The sequence below is a fragment of the Stenella coeruleoalba genome (genome assembly GCF_951394435.1).
Source record: "Stenella coeruleoalba genome assembly, chromosome: X".
NCBI lineage: Eukaryota > Metazoa > Chordata > Mammalia > Artiodactyla > Delphinidae > Stenella > Stenella coeruleoalba.
The window spans coordinates 74,652,344-74,670,984 of record NC_137152.1 but is presented as its reverse complement, the minus strand read 5'-3'; the positions used below and the strand labels follow the sequence as shown (position 1 = coordinate 74,670,984).

Genomic DNA, 18,641 nt, shown 5'->3' with positions numbered 1-18,641 from the left:
CACTATGTCACAACTTAAGCATGAGTATACTAATATTGAAATTAATTGCATTTTAACACAAGTAACCTTCATGTTCTTTATGTCTAATTTCTTAGCTTTAAAATAAATTGGTTTACTGAGTAATGATTGACCTCAACATACTGATTTTTGCCATATCCCCAATTTTGCTTTTTAAAAGTCAAATCCTTCTTTGGTGAGATTTAATTGCTTTATATTTAGTTTGTAGGTGGGAAAACAATATAGTTGATATGCACAAAGGGATATTGCTTCCTTGAATATTCATTCATACTTATGTATGTGCAGAGGTGGATGACATTCTGTCGAAATAGGTAATCATGAGTATCATTAGGTAAGAAGATGAGATATTCACTGACGTGTCTCCTCTTTAAGTCCAGGAATAAGAAAAACCAAGGCCTTTGGGAAATATCTAAGATTAGGTTTATATCCTAAAAGCAATAAGGAGCTATTGATGGGTTTTAAGCATAAGGCTGATGTGGTAATATTTATGTTTTATAATATTATTGGCTTAGACTTCTGGTTTCTGGTCCAGCGTGTAAGGGGTTTGGATGTCAGTTCTCTCATTCACACAGCAAGAAAAACCCTGAACACACTGAAAATGAGCAACTCTTCTTAGATCCATCAGAAAGCTGAGGTCTCAGGGCAAATGCAGCCCCCAAAATTGAAGAAATAGTGGAAAAAGAGAATCACAATTTATCAGAGTAGAAGCTCAGAAGCAGAAAACTCCATGGGAACTGGTGCCAGGGTAGGAAAACCTAATTTGTAACTGATGAATTGCTGGAGGCTCAGTATGGGCTACTTTGAAAGTTCAAAACTGCAGGGAAGTGCAGTCTTAGGGGAGCCCCCATACTTTTCATGACTGTTTGAACATCAGAGGAAAATCCCTTTGTGACTCCATCAGGGAGAGGGGAAATACAGCCATTTTAAGATATGCACAGAGCATTCAGTTCTTCTTAATAAGGCCCACCCTCAATAGAAACCTAGGTCAGAGCCTAACCTACCTGAGTTTTACCAGGGCCTTAACAATCTGGCGGAAGGGAAATACCCAACTCCAATACTTTCTAGCCTTCCTGTCACTCCTAAGGGGGCAGGGGCAAACAAAACTGAGATATACGTGGAAAGTCATAGGCTAGGGCCAAAGACTCATTAGAAGGCTGAGACCTAGTCATAGGAATATAGAACACCTCACCTCCCCCACACCTCATCAGCACATCAATAGGTATCCTATATAATAACAGAAGAATACAACTGAAAAAAAAGGTGCATCTCAGGCAATATTTAAGAAGTCTCTAGGGAAACCCCAGAACAACAGGGAAGACAAAAACAAGGACACCAGTGGAAATTTTAGTCTCTGATACCTATTGAAATCCTTGGTGTATATACAAAGGTCTTGAAGAGATATTTGTACACCTATGTTGATAGCACTATTATTCATAATAAGGAAAAGGCGGAAGCAACCTAAGTGTCCATTGTTGGATGAATGGATAAACAGAATGTGATATATACATACAATAGAATATTATTCAGCCTTAAAAATGAAGGAAATTCTGATACATGTTGCATCATGGACAAACCTTGAGGACATTATAGTAAGTGAACTAGGCCAGCCACAAAAAGACAAATACTGTATGATTTCACTTATATCCACCTATATGAAATATCTAGAGTAGTCAAATTCACAGAAACATAAAGTAGAAAGGTGGTTGCCAGGGTCTGGGGACAGGATGGAATGAGGAATCGTATTTTAATGGGTATAGAGTTTCAGTTTTGCAAGATGAAAAGTTCTAGAGAGTGATTGCACAACAATGTGAATATAGTTAACACTACTGAATTAAACACTTAAAATCATTAAATTCATTAATTTTATGTTACACATATTTTATCACAATTAAAAAGTCATTTTAATTGACATGAATGTCTATGTAGAAAACTGCAAAGAATTGACTCAAAATAATTTCACTGAACTTATAAATGACTAGCAAATTTGAAGGATACAAGATTGATATATAAAAGTCAATTGCTTTCTTATATACCAACAGTTAGCAATTTGAATTAGAAATTAAAAGCATAGTACAATTTATCTTTGACCCCCCCAAAATGAAATCCTTAGTTATAAATCTAACAAAATATGTATAATGAGGAAAACTACAAAACTCTGATGAAAGAAATCAGATGATTCTAAATGAATGAGAGATATTCCATATGCATAGATAGGAAGAGTTCATGTTAACAAGATCTCTGTTCTTCTCACCTTGATTTATAGATTTAATGAAGTCTCAACCCAAATCCCAGCCAACCATTTTGTGTATTTTGACAAACTGATCCTAAAGTTTATATGGAAAGCAAAAAACCTGGAATAACCAACACAATATTTAAGAAGAACAAAGTTGGAGTACTGACACTAATCGACTTCAAGCCTTATCATAATGCTACGATAATGAAAATGTTTGAAACTGGTGAAAGAATAGACAAATGGATCAATGGAATGGAATAGAGAGCCCAGAAATAGAACCACATAAATATAGTCAGCTGATCTTTGACAAAGAAGAAAAGGCAATTTAATGGAGAAAGTATAGTCTTTTCAATAATTTCTGATGGAACAACTGGACATCCACATGGAAAGGAAGGAAGGAAGGAAGACAGAAAGTAGGTTAATTAATTAATTTAGACAGACTTTACACCATTCACAAAAATTAACTCAAAATGAATCTGAAAATTAAATGTAAAATGCAAAGGTATAAACCTCCTGGAAAATAACATAGGAGAAACTCTAGGTGACCTAGGGTTTAGTGATGACTTCTTAGATACAACACCAAAAACATGGTCCATAACAAAATTTGATAATTTTTTAATTGAGTATAGTTGATTTACAATATTAGTTTCAGGTGTAAAACATAGCAATTAAATTAACAGATTATAGTCCATTTAAAGTTATTATGATAAGTTGGATCCTGGCAGCAGCTGCAGCAGCTCTTGTCTTTTCTGGCTCTCCTTGCTCTCTCCTTTTTGCTTCTGGAAACATAGCCTCCAGTGTGGCTGTCTCTGAAGGGGTCATCAAAATGTTCAATGACATGAAGATGTGTAAGTTGTCAACACCAGAGGAGGTGAAGAAGGACAAGAAGGTGGTGCTCTTCTGCCTGAGCGAGGACAAGAAGAACATCATCCTGGAGGAGGGCAAGGAGATCCTGGTAGGTGATGTGGGCCAGACTGTAGACGACCCCTATGCCACTTTTGTCAAGATGCTGCTGGACAAAGCCTGCCACTACGTCCTCTATGAGGCAATCTATGAGACCAAGGAGAGCAAGAAGGAGGACCTGGTATTCATCTTCTGGACCCCTGAATGTGCACCCCTTAAGAGCAAAATGATGTATGGCAGCTCCAAGGACGCCATTAAGAAGAAGATGACGGAGATCAAGATGAATTATAAGGAAACTTGTAAGGAGGTCAAGGACCCCTGCACCCTGGCAGAGAAGCAGGGGAGCAGCGCTGTCCTCTCCCTGGAGGGCAAGCCTTTGTGAGCTCCCTCCAGCCCCCTACCTGGAGCATCTGGCAGCCCCAGACCTGACTGTGGGGGTTGCAGGCTGCCCCCTTCCTGCCAGACCTGAGGGGCTGGGGGGATCCCAGCAAGAGGAGGGCAGTCCCTTCACCCCAGTTGCCAAACAGCAACCCCACCTGCTGGATCTTCCTCCTTCTCCCTCCATCCCTGACAGTTCTGGCCTTCCCAAACAGCTTTTGATCTTCTGATTCCTCTTGGGTTGAAACAGATCAAGTGCTCCCCAGGGACCCCTATTTGGGGGGGCTGTATTTTTTTGACAACAACCCAACTTCCCACCTGTTCCTCCCCTTTCCCACGCTGCTAACGTCTAACCACAATAGTGACTCTGTGCTTGTCTGTTTAGTTCTGTGTATAAATGGAATGTTGTGGAGATGGCCCCTCCCTGCACCACTTGGTTCCCCTTCCCTTTTTCCCCTGGCCACAGCCACTCATGGAAGCAGGACCAGTAAGGGACCTTCAATTAAAAACACACACATACACACACAACAATAAAAATCAATCAATAAATAAAGTTATTATGTAATATTGACTATATTCCCTGTGACGTACAATATATACTTGTAGCTTACTTATTTTACACATAGTAGTTTGTACATCTTGCCCCTCCCTCCTTCCCTCTCCCCCTGGTAGCCACTAGTTTGTTTTCTATATCTGTGAGTCTGTTTCTGTTTTGTCATATTCATTTGTTTTATTTTTTAGACTCCATATATAAGTGATAACATAGAGTGTTTCTCTTTCTCTGACTTATTTCACTAAGCATAATACCCTCTAGGTCCATCCATGTTGTTGTAAATGCCAAAATTTTATTATTTTTATGGCTGAGTAATATTTCATTGTATATATATACTGCATGTTCTTTATCCATTCATCTGTTAATGGACACTTAGGTTGCTTCCACATCTTGGCTATTGTAAATAATGTTGCTATGAACATTGGGGTGCATATATCTTTTCAAATTAGTGTTTTTGTTTTCTTTGGATATATACCCAGGCATGAAATTAGAGGATCCTATGGTAGATCTATTTTTGACTTTTTGAGGAACCTCCATACCGATTTTCAAAATGGCTTCACCAGTTTACATTCCCATCAACAGTGTACAAGCCTTCCCTTTTCTCCACATCCTCACCAATATTTGTTATTTGTGTTCTTTTTGATGATAACCATTCTGACAAGTGTGAGCTGATATCTCGTGGATTTCATTTGCATTTCTCTGATAATTAGCTATGTTGCACAGCTTTTCATGTGCCTATTAGCCATCTCTACAGCTTCTTTGGGAAACTGTCAATTCAGGTCTTCTGCCCATTTTTTAATTGAGTTTTTTGTTATATTGAGCTGTTTACACATTTTACATATTAACTCCTTATCAGACATGTCATTTGAAAATATCTGTTCCCATTTAATAGAGTGTCTTTTTCTTTTCTTAATGGTTTCCTTCCCTGTGCAAAAGCTTTTAAGTTTGATATTGTCCCATTTGTTTACTTTTGCTTTTGTTTCCCTTGCCTGAGGATACAGATCCAAAAAATATTGCTAAGACATATGTCAAAGAGTGTACTGCCTATGTTTTCTTCTAGGAGTTTTATGGTTTCAGGTCTTAAATTTAGGTGTTTAATATATTTTAAGTTTATTTTTGTATATGGCGTGAAAAAAATGTAATTTCATTCTTTTACATGTAGCTTCCCAGTTTTTCCAGCACCACTTATTGAAGAGACTGTCTTTTCACCATTATATAATCTTGCCTCCTTTTTCATAGATTAAATTGACCATAAGTGTGTGGGTTTATTTCTGGGCTCTCTATTTTGTTCCATTGATGTATGTATATGTTTTTGTGCCAGTACCATACTGTTTTCATTAACGTACCTTTCTAGTATAGTCTAAAGTCAGTGAGTGTGCTACCTCAAATTTTGTTTTTCTTTTCCAAGATTTCTTTGGATATTCAGGGTCTTTTGTGTTTCCATACAAATTAAAAATGTTTTTGTTGTAGTTCTATGAAAAATGCCATTGGTATTTTGACAGAGATTTCATTGAATCTGTAGATTGCTTTGTGTAGTATGGTCATTTTAACAATATTAATTCTTCCAATCCAAAAACATAATATACTTTTCCATCTGTTTGTGTTGTCATTAATTTTATTCATCCATGTCATAGTTTTTCAAGTACAGACTTTTACCTCCTTAGGTAGATTTATTCCTAGGTATTTTCTTTTTGTTGTGATGGTAAATGGGATTGTTTCCTTCATTTCACTTTCTGATAGTTCATTGTTAGTGTATAGAATAGAAAAACACTTATTTTTATTAAATTTGTATCCTGCAACTTTACCAAATTCATTGATAGGCTCTAGTAGATTTTTGGTGGTATATTTAGGATTTTCTTTGTGTAGTATCATGTCATCTGCAAGCAGTGAAAATTTTACTTCTTTCTTTCCAGTTTGGAATCATTTTATTTTTCTCTTGTCTGATTGCTGTGGATAAGTCTTCCAATACTATGTAGAATAAAAGTGACAAGAATGGGCATCCTTGTCTTGTTCCTAATCTCAGAGGAAATGCTTTGAGATTTTCAGTGTTAAGTATGATGTTAGTTGTGGGCTTATCATAAATGTCCTTTATAATGTTGGGGTATATTCCCTCTATACCTATGTTGTTGAGAGTTTTTATCATAAATGGATGTTGAATTTTGTCAAAAGATTTTTCTGCATCTATTGGGATGATCACATGATTTTTTATTCAATTCATTAATGGGGTGTATCACATTGATTGATTTGCAGATATAAAACCATACATGCATACCTGAGATAAATCCTACTTGATCAAGGTATATGATCCTTTTAATGTATTGTTGAATTCAATTTGCTAATATTTTGGTGAGGATTTTTACATCTATGCTCATCAGTGATATTGGCCCGAATTTTTCTTTGTTAGTTATATCTTTGTTCTGGGTATCAAGGTGTTTCTGTGCTTGTAGAATGAGTTTGGATGTGTTCCTTTTTCTGCAATTTTTTGGAATAATTTTAGAAGAATAGGTGTAAACTTTGTTTGGTAGAATTCATCTCTGTATGAATCAGGTCCTTCGCTTTTGTTTGTTGGGAGTTTTGTTTTGTTTTGTTTTGTTTTGCTTTGTTTTTATGGATTCAATTTCATTACTGGTCATTGGCCTGTTCATATTTTCTATTTCTTTCTGGTTCAGTCTTGGGAGACTGTACACTTATAGCAATTTGTCCATTTCTTCCAGGTTGCCCATTTTATTGGCATATAGTTGTTCACAGTAATTTCTTATGATCGTTTGTATCTCTGTGTTGTAAACCGTAACTTCTTTTTCATTCCTGGTATTATTGATTTGAGACCCCTCTCTTTTTCTTCTTGGTGAGTCTAGCTAAAGTTGTATCAATTGTGTTTATCTTTTCAAACAACCAATTCTTATTTTCATTTGTCTTTTCCCTTGTTTTTTTAAGTTTCTATTTCATTTATTTCTACTCTGATCTTTATGATTTTTTTTACTTCTATTAACTTTGGATTTTGTTTGTTCTAATTTTTCTAGTTCATTTAGGTGTAAGGTCAGGTTGTTTACTTGCAATTTTTTTTGGTTTCCTGAAGTAAGCTTGTATTACTATAAACTTCCCTCTTAGAACTGCTTTTCCTGCATCTCATAGAATTTGGTCACTGGGTTTTTGTTTTCATTTGTCTCCAGGTATTTTCTCATCTCCTATTTGATTTCTTCAGTGATCCATTTGTTGTTTAGTGGCATATTATTTAGCTTCTATGTGTTTGTTTTTTTTTTATTGGGGTATACTTGTTTTATAATGTTGTGTTAGTTTCTACTGTACAGCAAAGTAGAGTTCCCTGTGTTATACAGCAGGTTGATATACAAAATAGATACCTAATGTGTTTGTGTTTTTTTTTTCTGGTTTCATAGAATTGTGTTTGGAAAAGATGCTTGATATGTTTTCAATTTTCTTAAATTTACAGAGACTTTTGTGCCCTAGCATGTGATCTATACTGGAGAATGTTCCATGTGCACTTGAAAAGAATGTGTATTCTGCTGGTTTTGGATGGAATGTTTTATATATGTATACAGTAAGTCCCCTACTTACGAACCTTTAAGTTGCGAACTTTCAAAGTTGTGAAAGTGCATTCATATGTCCAATCACGTAAGTTAGTTCATGTGTCCGGTGTACATTGTCACATGCTTGCATCCTCTACAAGTGGTTATGGTTTTGTGTACTTTAGAGTACATTAGTACAGTATCTTTATTTCAAGCCCAGGATGTCTGGAAGCAAGTGTAAAAGCAGCAGTGATGTAGTTGGTACTGCTAAGAAGCACCAGGAATTGGAGGTCCAGAGGAAGGACGAAGAGAGACAAGAGGAAGAAGAAGTAACAGAAGAATGAAAAAGTTTCATGATGCAGGAAATGGCAAGAGGATTTTCTTTATTTGAGGAGGCACTGTTAGTTTTTGAGGCACAGGACACAAGTGTAGAATAGTGCACGAAGGTTGCAGCAGCCATTCAGAATGCAATCCAGTTCTACTGTGTCATCTATTACAAGAAAAAAAGAGCTATTACCCAGATATCACTGGATTGTTTTCTCAAGGGGATAGATAGAATTGAATCCAGCAAGGAACCAGAACCTGTGTCATCAATGTCAGGTATGAGTGAAATTGCAGCTTGCCCTCTGTCTCTTATTGCTGATGATCCTTCAGCTCTACTATCTCCCACCTCCTCTCCTTCCTCCAGTCAGTAACTCTTCTTGCCAGTTCACTCAATGCCAACCCCTGTATGCCAGCTGTTATACTGTACTACTGTACTTTTCAAAGTACTGCACTGTAAGATTAAAAATGTTTTTTTGTATTTGTTTTTTATGTATTATTTTCATGAAAAGTATTATAAACCTTTTATATACAGTACTATATAGCCGATTGTGTTAGTTGGGTACCTAGGCTAACTTTGTTGGACTTACAAACAAATTGGACTTACAAACACTCTCTGAATGGAACTTGCTTGAATGTAGGGGGCTTACTGTATATAAAGTCTATTTGATCTAATGTGTCATTTAAGAGCAGTGTTTCCTTATTGAATTTCTGTCTAAATGATCTGTTCATTGATGTACTGGGGTGTTAAAGTCCCCTACTATTACTGTGTTCTGTCAATTTCTCCCTTTATATCTGTTAATATTGGCTTTATGTATTTAGGTGTGTCTATGTTCAGTGCATATATATTTACAATTGTTATATCTTCTTGGATTGATCCCTTGATCATTATGTAATGTCTTTCTTTGTCTCTTGTAAGAGTCTTTGTTTTAAAGTCTATTTTGTTTGTTGTAAGAATTGCCTCCCTGTCTTTCTTTTGATTTCCATTTGCATAGAATACCTTTTTCCATCCCCTCACTTTCAGTCTGCATGTGTCTTTAGATATGAAGTGAGTCCTTGTAGGCAGCATATATATGGGTCTTGTTTTTTTTTTTTTTTAACATCTTTATTGGGGTATAATTGCTTTACAATGGTGTGTTAGTTTCTGCTTTATAACAAAGTGAATCAGTCATACATAAACATATGTTCCCATATGTCTTCCCTGTTGCGTCTCCCTCCCTCCCACCCTCCCCATCGCACCCCTCCAGGCTGTCACAAAGCACCAAGCCAATATCCCTGTGCCATGCGGCTGCTTCCCACTAGCTATCTACCTTACTGCATTTGTTAGTGTGTATATGCCCATGACTCTCTCTCGCCCTGTCACAGCTCACCCTTCCCCCTCCCCATAACCTCAAGTCCGTTCTCTAAGAGGTCTGCGTCTTTATTTCTGCTTTACCCCTAGGTTCTTCATGACATTTTTTTCTTAAATTCCATATATATGTGTTAGCATACGGTATTTGTCTTTTTCTTTCTGACTTACTTCACTCTGTATGACAGACTCTAGGTCTATCCACCTCATTACAAATAGCTCAATTTCATTTCTTTTTATGGCTGAGTAATATTCCATTGTATATATGTGCCACATCTTCTTTATCCATTCATCCGATGATGGGCACTTAGGTTGTTTCCATCTCCGGGCTATTGTAAATAGAGCTGCAATGAACATTTTGGTACATGACTCTTTTTGAATTTTGGTTTTCTCAGGGTATATGCCCAATAGTGGGATTGCTGGGTCATATGGTAGTTCTATTTGTAGTTTTTTAAGGAACCTCCATACTGTTCTCCATAGTGGCTGAACCAATTCACATTCCCACCAGCAGTGCAAGAGTGTTCCCTTTTCTCCACACCCTCTCCAGCATTTATTGTTTCTAGATTTTTTGATGATGGCCATTCTGACTGGTGTGAGATGATATCTCATTGTACTTTTGATTTGCATTTCTCTAATGATTAATGATGTTGAGCATTCTTTCATGTGTTTGTTGGCAGTCTGTATATCTTCCTTGGAGAAATGTCTATTTAGGTCTTCTGCCCATTTTTGGATTGGGTTGTTTGTTTTCTTGTTATTGAGCTGCATGAGCTGCTTGTAAATTTTGGACATTAATCCTTTGTCGGTTGCTTCATTTGCAAATATTTTCTCCCATTCTGAGGGTTGTCTTTTGGTCTTGTTTATGGTTTCCTTTGCTGTGCAAAAGCTTTGAAGTTTCATTAGGTCCCATTTGTTTATTTTTGTTTTTATTTCCATTACTCTAGGAGGTGGGTCAGAAAGGATCTTGCTTTGATTTATGTCATAGAGTGTTCTGCCTATGTTTTCCTCTAAGAGTTTGATAGTTTCTGGCCTTACATTTAGGTCTTTAATCCATTTTGAGCTTATTTTTGTGTATGGTGTTAGGGAGTGATCTAATCTCATACTTTTACATGTACCTGTCCAGTTTTCCCAGCACCACTTATTGAAGAGGCTGTCCTTTCTCCATTGTACATTACTGCCACCTTTATCAAAGATAAGGTGTCCATATGTGCATGGGTTTATCTCTGGGCTTTCTATCCTGTTCCATTGATCTATCTTTCTGTTTTTGTGCCAGTACCATACCGTCTTGATGACTGTAGCTTTGTAGTATAGTCTGAAGTCAGGGAGCCTGATTCCTCCAGTTCCTTCTTTCGCTCTCAAGATTGCTTTGGCTATTCGGGGTCTTTTGTGTTTCCATACAAATTGTGAAATTTTTTGTTCTAGTTCTGTGAAAAATGCCAGTGGTAGTTTGATAGGGATTGCATTGAATCTATAGATTGCTTTGGGTAGTAGAGTCATTTTCACAATGTTGATTCTTCCAATCCAAGAACATGGTATATCTCTCCATCTATTTATATCATCTTTAATTTCTTTCATCAGTGTCTTATAATTTTCTGCATACAGGTCTTTTGTCTCCTTAGGTAGGTTTATTCCTAGATATTTTATTCTTTTTGTTGCAATGGTAAATGGGAGTGTTTTCTTGATTTCACTTTCAGATTTTTCATCATTAGTATATAGGAATGCCAGAGATTTCTGTGCATTAATTTTGTATCCTGCCACTTTACCAAATTCATTGATTAGCTCTAGTAGTTTTCTGGTAGCATCTTTAGTATTCTCTATGTATAGGATCATGTCATCTGCAAACAGTGACAGCTTTACTTCTTCTTTTCCAATTTGAATTCCTTTTATTTCCTTTTCTTCTCTGATTGCTGTGGCTAAAACTTCCAAAACAATGTTGAATAATAGTGGTGAGAGTGGGCAACCTTGTCTTGTTCCTGATCTTAGTGGAAATGCTTTCAGTTTTTCACCATTGAGGATGATGTTTGCTGTGGGCTTGTCATATATGGCCTTTATTATGTTGAGGAAAGTTCCCTCTATGCCTACTTTCTGCAGGGTTTTTATCATAAATGGGTGTTGAATTTTGTCAAAAGCTTTCTCTGCATCTATTGAGATGATCATATGGTTTTTCTCCTTCAATTTGTTAATATGGTTTATCACATTGATAGATTTGTGTATATTGAAGAATCCTTGCATTCCTGGAATAAAGCCCACTTGATCATGGTGTATGATCCTTTTAATGTGCTGTTGGATTCTGTTTGCTAGTATTTTGTTGAGGATTTTTGTATCTATGTTCATCAGTGATATTGGCCTGTAGTTTTCTTTCTTTGTGACATCCTTGTCTGGTTTTGGTATCAAGGTGATGGTGGCCTCGTAGAAGGAGTTAGGGAGTGGTCCTCCCTCTGCTATATTTTGGAAGAGTTTGAGAAGGATAGGTGTTAGCTCTTCTCTAAATGTTTGATAGAATTCGCCTGTGAAGCCATCTGGTCCTGGGCTTTTCTTTGTTGGAAGATTTTTAATCACAGTTTCAATTTCAGTGCTTGTGATTGGTCTGTTCATATTTTCTATTTCTTCCTGATTCAGTCTTGGCAGGTTGTGCATTTGTAAGAATTTGTCCATTTCTTCCAGGTTGTCCATTTTATTGGCATAGAGTTGCTTGTAGTAATCTCTCATGATCTCTTTTATCTCTGCAGTGTCAGTTGTTACCTCTCCTTTTTCATTTCTAATTCTATTGATTTGAGTCTTCTCCCTTTTTTTCTTGATGAGTCTGGCTAGTGGTTTATCTATTTTGTTTATCTTCTCAAAGAACCAGCTTTTAGTTTTATTGATCTTTGTTATTGTTTCCTTCATTTCTTTTTCATTTATTTCTGATCAGATTTTTATGATTTCTTTCCTTCTGCTAGCTTTGGGGTTTTTTTGTTCTTCTTTCTCTAATTGCTTGAGGTGCAAGGTTAGGTTGTTTATTCGAGATGTTTCCTGCTTCTTAAGGTGGGCTTGTATTGCTATAAACTTCCCCCTTAGAACTGCTTTTGCTGCATCCCACAGGTTTTGGGTCGTTGTGTCTCCATTGTCATTTGTTTCTAGGTATTTTTTGATTTCCTCTTTGATTTCTTCAGTGATCTCTTCATTATTAAGTAGTGTATTGTTTAGCCTCCATGTGTTTGTATTTTTTACAGATCTTTTCCTGTAATTGACATCTAGTCTCATGGAGTTGTGGTCAGAAAAGATACTTGATACAATTTCAATTTTCTTATATTTACCAAGGCTTGATTTGTGACCTAAGATATGATCTATCCTGGAGAATGTTCCATGAGCACTTGAGAAAAATGTGTATTCTGTTGTTTTTGGATGGAGTGTCCTATAAATATCAATTAAGTCCATCTTGTTTAATGTATCATTTAAAGCTTGTGTTTCCTTATTTATTTTCATTTTGGATGATCTGTCCATGGGTGAAAGTGGGGTGTTTAAGTCCCCTACTATGAATGTGTTACTGTCGATTTCCCCTTTTATGGCTGTTAGTATTTGCCTTATGTATTGAGGTGCTCCTATGTTGGGTGCATAAATATTTACAATTGTTATATCTTCTTCTTGGATCGATCCCTTGATCATTATGTAGTGTCCTTCTTTGTCTCTTTTAATAGTCCTTATTTTAAAGTCTATTTTGTCTGATATGAGAATTGCTACTCCAGCTTTCTTTTGGCTTCCATTTGCATGGAATATCTTTTTCCATCCCCTTACTTTCAGTCTGTATGTGTCTCTAGGTCTGAAGTGGGTCTCTTGTAGACAGCATATATAAGGGTCTTGTTTTTGTATCCATTCAGCTAATCTGTGTCTTTTGGTGGGAGCATTTAGTCCATTTACATTTAAGGTAATTATCGATATGTATGTTCCTATTCCCATTTTCTAAATTGTTTTGGGTTCGTTATTATAGGTCTTTTCCTTCTCTTGTGTTTCTCGCCTAGAGAAGATCCTTTAGCATTTGTTGTAAAGCTGGTTTGGTGGTGCTGAACTCTCTCAGCTTTTGCTTGTCTGTAAAGGTTTTAATTTCTCCATCAAATCTGAATGAGATCCTTGCTGGGTAGAGTAGTCTTGGCTGCATGTTTTTCTCCTTCATCAGTTTCAGTATGTCCTGCCACTCCCTTCTGGCTTGTAGGGTTTCTGCTGAGAGATCAGCTGTTAACCTTATGGGGATTCCCTTATGTGTTATTTGTTGTTTTTCCTTTGCTGCTTTTAATATGCTTTCTTTGTATTTAATTTTTGACAGTTTGATTAATATGTGTCTTGGCGTATTTCTCCTTGTATTTATCTTGTATGGGACTCTCTGTGCTTCCTGGACTTGATTAACTATTTCCTTTCCCATATTAAGGAAGTTTTCAACTATAATCTCTTCAAATATTTTCTCAGTCCCTTTCTTTTTCTCTTCTTCTTCTGGAACCCCTATAATTCGAATGTTGGTGCGTTTAATGTTGTCCCAGAGGTCTCTGAGACTGTCCTCAGTTCTTTTCATTCTTTTTTCTTTATTCTGCTCTGCAGTAGTTATTTCCACTATTTTATCTTCCAGGTCACTTATCCGTTCTTCTGCCTCAGTTATTCTGCTATTGATCCCATCTAGAGTACTTTTAATTTCATTTATTGTGTTGTTCATCGTTGCTTGTTTCATCTTTAGTTCTTCTAGGTCCTTGTTAACTGATTCTTGCATTTTGTCCAATCTATTGTCCATTCTATCTCCAAGATTTCGGATCAACCTTACTATCATTATTCTGAATTCTCTTTCAGGTAGACTGCCTATTTCCTCTTCATTTGTTAGGTCTGGTGCATTTTTATCTTGCTCCTTTATCTGCTGTGTGTTTTTCTGTCTTCTCATTTTGCTTATCTTACTGTGTTTGGGGTCTCCTTTTTGCAGGCTGCAGGTTTGTAGTTCCTCCTGTTTTTGATGTCTGTCTCCAGTGGCTAAGGTTGGTTCAGTGGGTTGTGTAGGCTTCCTGGTGAAGGGGACTAGTGCCTGTGTTGTGGTGGATGAGGCTGGATCTTGTCTCTCTAGTGGGCAGGTTCACGTCTGGTGGTGTGTTTGGGGGTGTCTGTGGCCTTATTATGATTTTAGGCAGCCTCTCTGCTAATGGGTGGGGTTGTGTTCCTGTTTTGCTAGTTGTTTGGCATAGGTTTTCCAGCACTGTGGCTTGCTGGTCATTGAGTGAAGCTGGGTGCTGGTGTTAAGATGGAGGTCTCTGGGAGATTTTCGCCGTTTGATATTATGTGGAGCTGGGAGGTCTCTTGTTGATCAGTGTCCTGAAGTTGGCTGTCCTACCTCAGAGGCAGAGCCCTGCCTCCTGGCTGGAGCACCAAAAGCTTTTCATCCACAGGCTCAGGATAAAAGGGAGAAAAAGTAGAGGGAATTAGTAGAAGTATGAGGAAAGAAAGAAGGAAAGGAGGGTAGGAAGGAAGGAAGAAAGAAAGAAAGAAGCAAAGAAGGAAAGAAGGCAAGAAGGAAAGAAAGGAGGGAGGGAGGGAGGGAGGAAGGAAGGAAGGAGGGAAAGAAGGAAAAAAGACAGAAAGAAAGAAGATACAGTAAAAATAAAATAAAGTATAATAAAGTTATTGAATTAAAAAAATTCTTATTTAGAAAAAAAAAAAAAAAAGGACGGAAAGAACCTTAGGACAAATGTTGGAAGCAAAGCTATACAGACAAAATCTTACACAGAAGCATACACATACACCCTCACTAAAAGAGGTAAATGGGGAAAAATCCTAAATCTTGCTGTCAGAGACCACCTCCTCAATTTGGGATGATTCGTTGTCTAAAGGAGGGAAGGAAGGACGGAAAGAAAGAAAGAAAGAACAAAGGTAAAGTATAATAAGGTTATTAAAATTAATTATTAAGAAAAAAATTAAAAAAAAACATGGACGGATAGAACCCTAGGACAAATGGTGGAAGCAAGACTATACAGACAAGATCTCACACAGAAGCATACACATACACATTCACAAAAAGAGGAAAGGGGAAAAAATCATAGATCTTGCTCCTAAAGTGCACTTCCTTAATTTGGGATGATTGGTTGTCTATTCAGGTATTCCACAGATGCAGGGTACATCAAGTTGATTGTGGAGCTTTAATCCGCTGCTTCTGAGGCTGCTGGGAGAGATTTCCCTTTCTCTTCTTTGTTCTCACAGCTCCCAGGGCTAAGCTTTGGATTTGGCCCTGCCACTGCGTGTAGATCGCTGGAGGGCGTCTGTTTTTTGCTCAGACAGGATGGGGTTAAAAGAGCCGCTGATTGGGGGCTCTGGCGCACTCAGGCCGGCGGGGACGGAGGGGCACAGAGTGCGGGGCGGGCCTGCGGTGGCAAAGGCCGGCGTGACTTTGCACCAGCCTGAGGCGCGCTGTGCGCTCTCCCGGGGAAGTTGTCCCTGGATCCCGGGAACCCGGCAGTGGCGGGCTGCACAGGCTCCGCGGAAGAGGGGTGTGGAGAGTGACCTGTGCTCGCACACAGGCCCCTCGGTGGCGGCAGCAAAAGCCTTAACGTCTCCCGCCCGCCTCTGGGGTCCGCGCTTTTAGCCGCGGCTTGCGCCCGTCTCTGGATTCCGCGCTTTCAGCCGCGGCTCGCGCCCGTCTCTGGATTCCGCGCTTTCAGCCGCGGCTCGTGCCCGTCTCTGGATTCCGCGCTTTCAGCCGCGGCTCGTGCCCGTCTCTGGGGTCCGCGCTTTCAGCCGCGGCTCGCGCCCGTCTCTGGGGTTCGCGCTTTTAGCCGCGACTCGCGCCCGTCTCTGGAGTTCCTTTAAGCAGCGTTCTTAAACCCCTCTCCTCACGCCCCAGGAAACAAAGAGGGAAGGAAAAGTCTCCTGCCTCTTCTGCAGGTGCAGGCTTTTCCCCGGACTCCCTCCCGGCTAGCTGTGGTGCACTAACCCCTTCAGGCTATGTTCAAGCCGCCAACCCCAGTCCTCTCCCTGAGCTCCGGCCTCAGCTCGCAGCCCCGCCCGCCCCGGCGGGTGAGCAGACAAGCCTCTCGGGCTGGTGAGTGCCGGTCGGCACCGATCCTCTGTGCGGGAATCTCCCCGCTTTGCCCTCCGCACCCGTTGCTGTGCACTCCTCCGGAGCTTCGAAGCTCCCCCCTCCGCCTCCCGCAGTCTCCGCCCGCGAAGGGGCTTCCTAGAGTGTGGAAACTTTTCCTCCTTCACAGCTCCCTCCCACTGGTGCAGGTGCCGTCCCTATTCTTTTGTCTCTGTTTTTTCTTTTGCCCTACCCAGGTACGTGGGGAGTTTCTTGCCTTTTGGGAGGTCTGAGGTCTTCTGCCAGCCTTCAGTAGGTGTTCTGTAGGAGTTGTTCCACGTGTAGATGTATTTCTGGTGTATCTGTGGGGAGGAAGGTGATCTCCGCGTCTTACTCTTCCGCCATCTTCCGCCTTCTCCGGGTCTTGTTTTTGTATCCATTCAGCCAGTCTATGTCTTTTGATTGGAGCATTTAGTCTATTTACATTTAAAGTAATTATTTATAAGTATGTATAAATACTTATTACCATCTTGTTAGTTGTTTTGGGGTTGTTTTTCTACTTTGTTTTTCTTCTTTTGTTCTCTTCCCTTGAGATTTGATGACTATCTTTAGTCATATATTTAGGTTACCTTTAGTGATATGTTTGGATTCCTTTCTCTTTTTGTGTTTGTGTATCTATTATAGATTTTGGTGTGGTTACTGTGAGTTTTACATATATAAGTGTGTGAGTGTGTGTGTGTGTATAGTTATTTTAAGTTGCTGATCTCTTAATTTCAAATGCATTTCAACAAGCCTGCATTTTTCCTCCCCTCCCCCCCCAAGTTTACTGTTTTTGTCATCATATTTTACATCATTTTGTTTTCTGTATCCCTTAACTACTTTTTGCAGATATAGATGATTTTTACTACTTTTTTTCTTTTAATCTTTCTACTAGCTTTGCACATGGTTGATTTACTTCCTTTACTGTATATTTGCTTTTACCAATGAGCTTTTTCCTTTCATACTTTTCATGTTTCTAGTTGTGGCCTTTTCTTTTTTGCTTAGAGAAGTCCCTTTTACATTTCTTGTAAAGCTGGTTTGGTGTTGCTGAACTCTTTTAGCTTTTGCTTGTCTGTAAAACTTTTGATCTCTTCATTAAATCTGAATGAAAGCCTTGCTGATAGATTATTCTTATAGGTTTTTCCCTTTCAACACTTTAAATATATCATGCCACTCCCTTCTGGCCTGCAGGGTTTCTGCTCAAAAGTCAGCTGACAGCCTTATGGGAATTCCTTTGTATGTAACTTGTTGCTCTTCCCTTGCTGTTTTAATATTCTCTTTATCATTTGCCATTTTAATTACAGTGTCTTGATGTGGTCATCTTTAGGATGATCCTTTTTGTCCTTCCTGGATTGAGATGTCTGTTTCCTTTCCCAGATAGGGGACTTTTTAGCTATTATGTATTCAAATATGTTTTCTGTCCTTTTCTTTCTCTCTTCTCCTTCTGGGACCCCTACAATGTGAATATTAGTGTGCTTGATGTTGTCCCAGAGGTCTATTAAACTGTCCTCTTTTCTTTTTATTTTTTCTGTTCAGCTTTAGTGATTTCCACTACTCTGTCTTCCAGCTCACTGATCCATTCCTCTGTATCATTTAATCTACTGTTGATTCTTTCTAGTGTATATTTCATTTCAGTTATTGTATTCTTTAGCTTTGTTTGGTTCTTCTTTATATCTTCTAACTCTTTTAAAAATTTCTGTCTGTGTTCATGCATTCTCCTGAGTTCTTTGATCATCTTTACAATCATTACCTTGAACACCTATTGGATAGACTGACCTTTTCCACTTCACCTAGTTCTTCTGAAGTTTTATCTTGTTTCTTCATTTGTAACATGTTCCTCTATTTCCTCATTTTGTCTGATTTGCTGTTTTTATTTCTATGTATTTGGTAGGTTGGTTATTTTTCCTAACCTTGGCGAAGTAGCTTTTTGTAGGATATGTCCTATGCATGCTAACAGCACATTCTCCTCTGGTCACCAGAGCGATATGTTCTAGTTGTGCATTCTGTGTGGGCTGTGTGGGTCCTTCTGTTGTGGTGGACTGATTATGTGTGCAATCTGGTAGGTGTGGCTGGCCCCTGGACCAGTTGGTTGCCAGGCTCTGCCTTGTGTAGAGGCTGCTGGCTGCTCATTGTTGGGCTGGGTCAAAAGGCATTTGGCTATGGAACTCTAGGGGTCCTGGGGTTAGTGCTGGCTCACTGGTGGGCAGAGCCACATTCTGGTGTGAGTGATTGTGAGCACAGGATTCTTGGATCTAGCTTCAGCCTACTCTTGGGTAGAGCCAGCTCCTGACATGGATGGCTGCAGGCTC

At 38.7% G+C, this 18,641-nt stretch overlaps 1 protein-coding gene across 1 annotated transcript; it reads left to right on the top strand.

Moving 5' to 3' along the window:
- Window positions 1–3,047: 3,047 nt before the first annotated feature.
- On the top strand, window positions 3,048–3,536 carry LOC307180842 (cofilin-1-like; the record flags this gene model as incomplete). Its single annotated transcript, XM_079911367.1, has 1 exon — window positions 3,048–3,536. The coding sequence occupies exon 1, from the start codon at window positions 3,078–3,080 to the stop codon at window positions 3,534–3,536; it is 459 nt and encodes a 152-aa protein (XP_079767493.1). The 5' UTR covers window positions 3,048–3,077.
- Window positions 3,537–18,641: the final 15,105 nt, after the last annotated feature.